Source organism: Sinocyclocheilus anshuiensis, unplaced genomic scaffold (genome assembly GCF_001515605.1).
Source record: "Sinocyclocheilus anshuiensis isolate Anshui unplaced genomic scaffold, SAMN03320099.WGS_v1.1 scaffold348, whole genome shotgun sequence".
Lineage (NCBI taxonomy): Eukaryota > Metazoa > Chordata > Actinopteri > Cypriniformes > Cyprinidae > Sinocyclocheilus > Sinocyclocheilus anshuiensis.
Window position 1 is genome coordinate 994,074 of NW_015555762.1, and position 11,676 is coordinate 1,005,749.

At 35.9% G+C, this 11,676-nt stretch overlaps 1 protein-coding gene across 1 annotated transcript in view; it reads right to left on the reverse strand.

Moving 5' to 3' along the window:
- Window positions 1-11,676, reverse strand: part of LOC107673990 (neuropilin-2-like) — a 76,313-nt gene that overhangs the window by 30,741 nt on the left and 33,896 nt on the right. Inside the window, exons 4-7 of the mRNA XM_016467842.1 lie at window positions 10,587-10,817; window positions 9,471-9,626; window positions 8,944-9,113; window positions 6,150-6,305 (exon numbers count right to left, since the gene is read on the reverse strand). Of these exons, the coding sequence (XP_016323328.1) occupies window positions 6,150-6,305; window positions 8,944-9,113; window positions 9,471-9,626; window positions 10,587-10,817 (713 nt within the window). The remainder of the gene's footprint in view (window positions 1-6,149; window positions 6,306-8,943; window positions 9,114-9,470; window positions 9,627-10,586; window positions 10,818-11,676) is intronic.

Genomic DNA, 11,676 nt, shown 5'->3' on the forward strand with positions numbered 1-11,676 from the left:
CACACACACACACACACATCCGCGTTCTTCCATCCATGTGGGAGGTTGAATGCTGGGTGTGTCTTAGCCAACCGAAAACATTCCTCACCTGAGATCAAGTGTAACAGAGGCCAAGATGGGCTGTAAAGGCTTTCAAAAGTGAACACACACAGACACACAAGTATCCTGGCTTACTTACAAAGCTGTGACTATGACCGACACCATGAGGCAGTGAAATGGGCTGATTAAGTCAAGTGGCACTAGAAAAAGTAGTGGATTAGACGAAGACAAACAAAGAGTCTATTGAGCAAGTTTTCACCACCGTTAAATTTTCCCCCCATTCCTTTTATCCTCAAGGCCTAAACCTCATTCATCCCCATTGTTCGCCTCATCTTCTCTATCCAGTGGCCACAAGTCACATCCAATCGAGAGTTACGGGCTCTGGGCAGAGCAATCCATATGGAAGAATCCCTTTTCTGTGCTATACGCTCAAGGCTATAAATGCTCTATCAACTCTGTGTTAGTGTGTATGTGCGTGTGTGTGTATTCCCAGTAGGGGAATTCGGCACACTCACAAAGGACCACACTCATAATGCTTCAATGATGCAGTGACGGAAGCGTGGAGAGGTGGGGGAAGGTTTTCTCGAACCCTTTTTTTAAAATGCTGATCTCGAATGTGTTGTGGCTGCTGAAGCCAGACAGACAGACAGTTGACTAGACGGATGACCCCTTTCCTGATGCTGCAATAGGACGCAGTCAGCCGTCCAGCTCTGTGGCAAAACATTGTGGCAGCTCCGCAGAGTTCACGGTTAACGATGGAAGAGAAGACAGAGGTTAAACGAAAGAGACAGGGAGGAGGAGAACAGGGTCTGAGAGATGATAACATAGACCAATCAACAAAACTGAAAAAGCATGGGCGGAAAATATCAGAAATAACAGATGAATTGGAAAAATATGAGAAAGAAGGACTGGCCCACAATCAGAGCAAATGGCATATTTAATTTGACAGGAATTAACCCGAGGCTGAGCGGGATGGAAGTAGAGTCCATTCAGTGCAACTCGTTCATTTCTGAGTAACCAAGCTGAAACAAAAACTGGTGTAGGATTTAGTTTGAAACTATTTTAATTTAGAAATTGCTAATACGTTACAAAAATAATACAAAAAAACATGGAATTTTGGGGTAAAAATGTTGGTAGTATTTTCATTTTATTTTTATACAAAAAAAAATTTTATTCACAACTTTGAAAAATCACAGTGCATTCTTGCATAAATATACGCAACAATTTTTTTAGAAACTAATTTCAGAGTAAATTATTTGTATTTGAAACTCATTCATAAAATAATGTTTGCGTACATTTTTGTTAATTATTTGTAACATCTGTACATTTGCATGTCAAATTTAATTGGTAATGGTTTGTAAACTAATAATTACATTTATATAACACATCTGCATGAAAATTAATAAAATCATATTTTTTTACATTATATGTGTCATTTCTTTGTATATAATTTGTAGAAACAAATACACAAAAATTATAGCAAATTTACACAAAAACTTAATTATTTTGTAATTCATTCTAAACATTCTTACAATTTACATAACAAAATAATTTGAAAATTATCTGTAAAACCAATTGTATGTAAATTTCTGTGTAAATTATTCTTCAAGAATGAAGCTCTTATTTTTATGTAGTTAGGTATCTTTCTCTCGTTGAAACAATTTAGTTGCACACATTTTCCTTGCCAAAAAAAAAGACAGAAAGAAAGAAATGGGTTGTAAAAATTAAATATGATCTAACCTCAATAAAACTGACATAATGAACTGTATTTCCATTCTTACAAGCCTTGTTCTTTTCACATCAAATGGCATCTACTAAAGACTATTAATCACACAAGAATTAGGTGTAGATCAAACACAAGGAAAAGAAATATGGTACAGTTTAAGAGCAGTCAAGGAAGGTCAGAGGTCGAATTGCTTATGGTTAATGCATTAAGGTTTTCTTCACCTGCAGAGATCAAAGATTCCATCAGTGGTTCAACGGCGATCTTTGATCCCTGTCAATAAGCCTAGTTACACAGTTCAAAGGTTAATTTAGATTATAAAGTGGTCTGAGCAACACGTGATGTCTGACCAAGTCATCTTGAATAATTACCTTTTCCTGTACAATCAATCGAAGGCTATTTTTCTTACTTGATAATGGGAGATAATTTCTTTAGAACTGACCTTTAGCAATGGCTTAAAACTTTCTTTCTAGAGTAAGTTGTTGTATTTTTGCTGTGAAAAGGTTGTGCAATTTAGTGCACCAAATGATGAGTGCTAATGCTCTTGTATAGCCTAAAGACATGTTTCATATTGAAATGACCAAATTTCAAATAACCTATAGAGCTATAAGCTGTTTAATCTTTAAGCTATTCAGTGTCGTAAACAAGACCAAAATCTGCCTGACAACAAGAGAGTTGGCAGCGGGGCGACCCACGATGGGATGGTCCCGCCCATCCAGCTGAAGTAGAGTGCTAGCTAGGGTAACTAAATAATTAAACCTGCCATGTTGTGTGTCTACGAGTGATAGATCATGAAATTATAAAGACCCTTTCCACTGTCCCTACAACGCTAGGAGGTGAAACCCTGCGTGGGTCTGTCTCCACCCCTGGGTCAGTCAGAACAGACATCCTATGCAGACTGCTAGGGGACAGAAGGTCTCGAGGTGTTTAAGTATTGATGAAAGTCGTGAAAGAGCATGTCTAGGAAAAGACATAAGCAGAGAAACTAAGTTGAGGAGAAAATAGTAAATGAGTCTTTTTCCCAACTTTGGTTAAACCATGGCTCTTCTTTTAAAGGCTAGATATCTGAATGGGAACAAACGTTTTCAGAGTAAATATCAAATGTACATTAGAATTATTATGACAAATTATTCAAAAAGAAAAGAAATTAAAACCTATAATACTGTTTATTAAAATTCACGTATATTAACTTTCTATTTATTTTTTGTTTAATGCCTTTAAGCTATATTATTTACATGGAGTACCTGATAATTTAAATAAATATATAAAAAATATCTTCATATAATTAATAAAATATTTTTTGTTAAATAAATAAAACATATGAAAAAGTAAATCTAAATTAATTAATTAATTAATAATATGCTTGTGTACTACTTTAAGCCCTCTGAAAAAAAATATACTCTCCAGTCCACATAATCAAATAAATTTAATAATAAAAAAATTTTTTTCAATAAATAGAAATAATTATAAATTTAATGTCAGATAATGTACTAAATAAATAAAAAGGTCCAATAGCCTTTTTTCCCCTCAACTGGTTTCTTAACTGGATCGACCAGCTACACCAGAAACAATATGCTGGAAATCCAGCTAAACCAGCACTAATCAGGAAAAACCAAATTGGGAAATCATCAAGATGAATTCATGAATTCATGCTTTTCAGCTGTCTTTCCTCAAATCAAATCTTTTTTCTTTTCTTTTCTTTTCTTTTCTTTTCTTTTCTTTTCTTTTCTTTTCTTTTCTTTTCTTTGTCCACCTGTTTTCCCTCACTCATTTCTAGATGAAGATGTTGACAGTTGAAGCTGGTTCCGGTTGGTGGCTCACCAGCCTTAAGCAACCTCTTGAAGAGAAGGTAAACAGACAATGTGTGTGTGAGAGAGACAGCGAATGAACACTGAAGTGTTCACTACTCTACAATACCTGCTCCCCTCCAGTGAGCTTTCTCTCAATGGGGGAAAGAAATGACAACACCCCCCTTAATTCCAATTTCTTTCTGTCTTTCTCGTTTTCCATCTTTCTGCATCTTTGTGTCTCTCCTCCCATCATTTTTAACTCTCCCAATCGTCACTTTTCTGTCAAGGGCAGCAAACACAAAGGCTAAATGGCTTTATATGCGATATTCATCATGTATCAAGTGAGTGTGTGACAGATTTATTACTTGCTGTCCACAAGGGATTTATAGAAATTGTAATAATAAACAGGGTATGCTGCAATTTTTCACACTTGTGGGACCTTTTTCTGGTTTAGTGGCTGTATATAAGTGTATGCAGTAATGCTGAGTGGTATCAATTATTCATGATGTATTTGCCATGTGTTTACTGTATATGTAAAATTAAGCAACAAAGTGAATACTGTGATTATTTTAAAGCTCTTTTTTACACAGAATAAGGTTACAATTGTTCCTTGTTCATTAGTAAATATTTATATATTATTTTTACAAAATTCAAATTATATCTTGATATTTTTTCATTATGACAAATTGAATATGCTCAAAATGCAAAATAAAAAAAATCCAAAATGCTTATAATTTACCAACCGTCATTACGTCATTAAATTTACCTTCCCCTATATGTTCAAAATGATTAACAATAATGATTCAATATTCAAAGGATTCAAAATTGTCAAAGAAGTTTAACAATTTACATCCCAAACTCTATAATAAAAGTGGTTTGAGACCAGGATTAGGCTACATCCGGAGCATTAAGCCCAGTCACGTCTGCAGGTCAATATTACTTTCACGTGTGACTTATTCCAAAACAGGAGACTAATCTTTTAATCAAAAGCAGATCCACTAAAAAGACGAGCAAAAGGTTAATCCTAGCACTTTTATTACACGGCGTCCCTTGGCACGATGTAGAGTTAAAATACATAAGCATCTTTCCGAGGCTCTGATTAAACTGTGGCCAGCACGGTTACAGTGGGATTAGTTGTCACGAAACGAGAAAGACGATCTTTCAAGCGACGGACAGCGTCAAAACAAATAGAGATTAGGATGTCACTGGGCAGGCGGGGTAAATGAAGCAGTGGCGGTTGATTGATGCTTTAATTACTAGCCGTGCTAATGCTAGCCAAACAAAAGCGTTTCTGTCGGGTTTGCTCAGTTGTGTCCTCATCATAATTTGAATTTGCCGCAATAATCTTAAATGCTGTATATCCTTCTGAAATGTTTTTTGATGAGGTACTGAGGGTTGTCCAAAGCTCTGTGATTGAATTAGGAAAATTCCTGCCTTCCTCAAAACTAAATTCATATTAATCTTGATAGGATCAGTCTCAACTTATCTAGAAAGGGAAAATGATTTGAAACACAGTCTTCGAATGGGTCGTGGTTTGAATATTTATTTTACCATAGTAAAGGTTTTTATTATTCATTTAAAATGAGACAAATCTGCTATTATTTTAATCTCCAATCTGTTATTTATCAGTTCAGATCGTTTTTTAATGCTTTGATTACTAGCAGAAGACACTAACCAGTTTTAAATTCCAGTTGCGCAGATGGGGCACGTTGTAACACTGCGTTACAATGTGCTATTCTATGACGCTATCCACGCGGGGGTGGTCTCATTCGAAAGAGGGCCTCTAGACGTACACTCGATTCGCGTTCGAGAGGGTTCCTCGAGCTGAAGGGATCCCCCGAATTTGGTGCGGATTCGCCGCGCCGTTATGGAGATATGTCCGTTCGAAGTTTCAATGGTTTTCCATTGACTTAAGCTTTAAAGCGTTTCATCCAGGTCACCAGTAGCAAACAATGGAGCACGCTCTGCTGGACAAACTAAGTAATTACACTATTTCAAGCATTTTATCTGCATTATATGTTCTGTAAAAAAAATGTTCATATCGGTGGCATATTCGCCGATACCGATATATCGGCGACAGGCTCATATCGGCCGATAATATCGGCAAAACGATATATCGGTCGGGCTCTAGTTTATATCACGCAATTCTTAGAAAAAAAGTCAGAATTGTGAGATAAAAAGTTGCAATAACCTATTTTTATTTTTTATTCAGTGGCGGAAACAGGCTTCCATATACTTGCTACCTAAAATTAGGTAAATGCATGATTAATTCACTGATAAATTTATCGCAAAGATTTACCGGCGCATTGAATTTGTTATATTAGGAAAACGTCATGAGTAAGCAAATAAATACTTTTTACTAAGAATAAAATTAAGCTGTTCTTAAAATATTTAAATGCAATTCTAAGCAATATAAATGAATGGACAATTTTTTCAAAAAAAGATAGAATGTTCTAACAAATTTCTCTTCATTTTTGTGAATCCAGTCTCTGCTCTGTAAGTGTTGTTCCTACAAATGGATTATTTCTTTGTAGTTGTGTTTTCTTTGTCAGTTGTAAACACATAGTGAACACAAACATATTGCATGGTCCCTATACCTTATGGTTTTTGCCGTGCCGATAGATCATCCAGTCCTCTCCATTAGTGCTGACTTCCAGTTTGAAGGTGGTGACGTAGTAGGACTTATGGGTCTCCTTGGAAATGGCTCCTTGGGTAGCGATCCCGGTCAGTACCTTGAGGAAGTGAAGATCCACCTGGGAAAGGAGAGTGATTGATGAAAGTGGGAAACAGGGAACGATAACAATGCCCGACTGATCGGACCAAACTTAGCTCCTTTTGACAGCCGATCAATGAGGATTTCTGATATGAGTAATGAACATTTCCTTTGCAGTTAATAAATCTATTTTGAACATGTATATAGAAAACAAGTTTATTCCTCTAGTGATGCCATATCTGTGACTGAAAAAACAAGGGTGCTATTTTAAAACCACAGTCATTTTACCACAGTAAACCAGACCTACACTTCACAATTCAGCATGGAACCCATCTACAGACATGAATGCAAGTGGCAGCAACAGCAAAATGCAGATATAATTACATTTATTTATGCTAATAATCATTATAAACAATTTCACCAAGTAATTTAGTGTGTTAGTCTAGCTTTAGGCTGTTTATGGTTTCAAAAACCTTGATATATTATTATTACACTTAAGTTATGCTAATTCATGATTTATTGCATATGTCATATCGGTTTTTTTATTTATTGTATACACTATCATTTGGAATAATTTTAATAATTTTAATTTTAACTAATGCTCATCAAGTCTGTATTTATTTAATCAACAATACAGTAAAATTATAATATTGTGAAATATTATTTCAATTTAAAATAATTGTTTTCTTTTTGAATATATATTAAAATGTAATATTTTCCTGTGATACAAAGCTGAATTTTCTGCATCATTACTCCAGTCTTCAGTGTCACATGATCCTTCAGAAATCATTCTAATATGCTAATTTTCTGCTCAATAAACATTTCTGATTATTATTCATTTTGAAAGCAGTTATGCTGCTTTATTATATTTGTGAAAACTGTGCTATTATACACACTACCGGTCAACAAATATTTTTGTTGAGTGATACTGTATGTCATTTTATATAAAACACTCAAGTTTGACACGGTACATTCAAGTAATTTGCAATAAAAGTAGAATTCAACAAAATGATGTATCACTGGTCTAATTAAAACTCCCTGACCTCTACACATGCTCAAATATAAGAAGGAATGCTATCCGGATCCTGAGCGTTTGGATGCAGGTGAGGGGTGCGGGGAGAGACGCTACGAACTCTGAAATCAATAGCACTGGAGAAGGCTGCTAACTACGGATTTCTCTAGACTGTCCTCATCCATCATCGAGCAGTTAGCATCACAGCAACCTTCCGTGCATCATCGGTCTGCACCAACACAACAAACGCAACGCTCAAGCTGAGGGGCGTATGCTGACGTGCAAGATGGAGTGCTCTATTGAGGGTGTACAAGGTTCTGGAAATGTAGTGGTGTGTAGGACTATACCACACGTGTGTGTGAGAGAGAGAATCCCAGTGGATTAAAGGGAACAAATCAAGGACAGGGTAAATGGCTTTTTTAATGTGACGCAAATGAGGTTGTGAGGGACAGAATCGTTTAATATGTGTTAATATCTTAAAGTCAACAAATGCAACCCATTTTTCATTCATAACATGCCATATTTCTAGATGAAACTATGCTATACAGTTTGGGGCAGGTCTGATTTATTTATTTATTAATACAGTTATTTATTCATTATTATTTTTAAGAAATTCATATTTTTATTTAGCAAGGATGCACTCAATTGGTCAAAAGCATTTATAATGTTACAAAATATTATTTTTCAAATAATTGCTGTTCTTTAAGACTTTTTATTAATCGAAGGTTTCCACAAAAATATTTAGAAGCACAACTGTTTTCAACATTGATAATAATAGTAATGTTTTTGAGCAGCAAATCAGCATATTAGACTGATTTCTGAAGGATCATGTGACACTGAAGCCTGGAGTAATGATGCTGAAAATTCAGCTTTGCATCACAGGAATGAATTACATTTTAAAATACATTAAAAACAGACAACAGTTCATTTAAATTGTAATAACATTTAACATTATTATTGTTTTTACAGTATTTTTGATCAGATAAATGCAGCACATGAGACTTTCAAAAACGTCTTACCTAGACATAACTTTTGAACGGTAGTGTATATTTGGATAAAAGATTACAAAAACAAACTTTCCTGTACAGTAAGACAGAAATGTGAATTACAAATAAATAAATAAATAAAATTACGGACTGACACTGAGGTATGCCTCATTAAAACCATTCAAACTGATGCAGTAAATTATGTAAAAATTAACTAATTATATAAATTTGTGCTGATAATATTTTATGAATGATGCCAATTAAACAAATTACACTTCCATCACATCTAATTTTTTTCGTAACAAATTAAACATTTAATTTAGTCAAAAAATTGTACAAATGAAATGTTCAAGGAATGTCAAATGCACCAATAAGTTCTAGGCTACGTTTACACGACAACAATGTAGTCCAAAACGGAAAAGTTTTTCCCTTGCGCTTTTAAAAAGTTTCACGTATACACGACAACGTTTTCAAAACGATTCACATTTACACATATATTTGTTCGCGCTTGCATTTAAAATCGACATGTACTGCGCATGTCTACATACTTAACACGTACTATGCACGCACATGACGTAGCCGTCGTCGTGTAAACGAACAGGCAAAACGCATAAAAAGTGTCCTGTTTTTGGCTGAAAACGTTGTCGTGTAAACGGCCCCCTAGTGTGTGACTGGCTCACCTGTATGTATTCCTTGTTGCTGTCCTCAGCAGGTGTCCAAGCGTTGTCCTCGTTGTTCAGACGTGCCTGACGGGGCTGCCAGCGACCATCATAAAATGAGCTGGACGCCGAAATCTGATCATCAGAGATCTTACCAGACTCCATTCCAAATGCATTGCTACAGTGAAATGCTGAATAAGAGAGAAAGAGATATTTTTAATATATTTATCTTTTTTCTTATTACTGTATTTACATGTAATTGTTTCTTTTTTAAATTATTTAATTAATATTTTTAAATATATAAATCAAATTAAATGCATTAACTTTGCATTTAACAGGTTGAACACTCCCCTGTCTGTCATTGGTCAACTAAACAGATAGTTCCACCTCTAAACACAAACCATTGAACTAATGTAGTTAAGTTAGGCTGGTAGGGACTCAAACAACTGAATAATGTTTTGCATCATAGTGTTTACTTTTTAGTTGCTGGGAGAGACAACTGACATATTCAGAAAATTATACACTTTACCTACAAAAATGATACTTACTGTCACTAATTTCCTTGCGAGTAATGTTATAGCGGGCAGAGAAACCATCTTTGGCCACAGCCATGTCAGTGTGGAAGGAAAGCGACAGAAGGCCTGTGGAAGACTGGATCTCTGGAGGGATCTTCATCCCACAGTATCGTCCGATCAGAGGTCCCACTGAACACAAGAAAGGAGGGAAATGAGCTGATCAGAGATCAGTTAGAGAGGCTAGAAGCGGTTCTCAGTGTGAAGTGGATCTGCTGAGGCATCGCGTGCCTCAAATTCCCTCGGCTCCATGGATTACGATCTTTCCTCACAGTATTCCTCTGATTTCTTTCCTACTTATCCCTGATTTACTATCCTTCTCCTTTGCTCATGTGATCCCTGGAGGTCAGGACGACAAGAGCTGAGTTTGATCCCAGATTGCTAGCGTGCGAGATGGGAAGCGAAGAAATTTGGCTTACTGTGCGAATGGTTGAGATGTTCACAATTCTATGAACACTATATCTTCTACACACTATAAGTACTCTTCTACAAGTGCGACTTGATAAAAGATATGAGGGGAAAAAGGTATGAAATCACACACTACAGCTCAAAAGTTTGCAGGTGGTAACATTTTGAAATGAAAGTGTCTTATGCTCTTATGCTTACCAAGGCTACATTTATTTGATCAAAAATACAGTAAAAACTGTAATATTGTGAAATATTTGTACAATTTAAAATGACTATTTTCTGTATGAATATATTTTAAATGTTCATTTATTCCTGTGATGCAAAGCTGAATTTTTAGCATCATAACTCCAGTCTTCAGTGTCACATGATCCTTTAGAAATCATTCTAATATGTCGATTTGCTGTTTAAGAAACATTTATTATTATCAATATTGAAAACAGTTGTGCTGTTCAATAATTTTCTAGACAATGTGATACATTTTTTTCAGGGTTCACTGATGAATAGAATGTTCAAAAGAACTGCATTTATTCAAAATGTAAATCTTTTGTAACATTACTGTCATTTTAGATCGATTAAATGCACCTTTGCTGAATAAAAAAATAAATAAAAAATCATACTGACCCAAAACTTTTGAACAGTAGTTTGTGTATGTATACAGTATATGACTAAAATACCGGCACTAACCTTGTGGCAGGCCATCCCAAACGTCCAGCCAGTCATACTTGCATTCTCCTTCCCCCATCAGCAAAGGGTCATTTTCCAGGTCAAAGGTCAGGAAGGTGAGTGTGACCTCCGTCTGAGGAGGAGAGATGATGATGAAGGAGCACTCCAAATTATGAGGGTACTTGTCAGGGAAACCAGGAGACTCAATCACTCCGGTTGGAGCGCTGAAATTTCGGAAACAGTGTTCGGCTCCTGCAGAACAAACAGAAACACAAAAGAGAAACGTGGATTAAAATAACATGACACACTGTAATTAATTAGTGGCGCTTACAGTAGAGTGGTAAGATTTGAATGGGAAGACAGACCCATTTTTTCTTCAGAAAATGTAATATATATATATATATATATATATATATTCTGTATATTTTCAATATACATTAAAGTTTAATATATTGATTGTTAATATATAAGCAAATATGTTTGCGAAAGGGATCTTCAGCTTAGAAGCAATAAAAAAATTGAGTTTGTTAAATAAAGTAAGCAATTCCTCAACCACTCGTAAACCTTTTGAGATTTTCTGGTGAACGTGGCTGCTCTTGTTCAGTGGTGAGCTGCGGTGCTGTATTCTGTGCATGTGTTTACCAGACACACTCGAGCGAGAGAATGTCATAAAATGAAAGCGTGGTTACTGATTCCTGGCCTCGGAGAGCTCTCGCACGCCCCTCTCCCCTCTAATTCACATTTCAAACTGCTGTTCAACCTCTCCACTCCCCTGCTCGCGATGCCACCGCGCTCGGCACGCCGTCTGAATGCAGAGTCGAAGAAACGCAGAGAAAACAAGCGTAAATATGAGGCGGAGGGAGACAAAGAGAGATTAAACTAAACAAACAAGTCTAAGTGGGTGGCAGAAGATGGACGCAGTTTGTAAAGTATACAGATTACGCACGGCGCTCACCTTGAGCAAATGTGTGGCCCATCATGCCTTGCTCTCAAACATGGTAGAAACAAACCTATACAAGGTGCTAACAGTAAAATTTACCATAAAAAAACGGCAGCTGTGGTTGCCAGAATTTTACCGTAAAAAATACGGTAGCAACATTTTAGGTTTTAC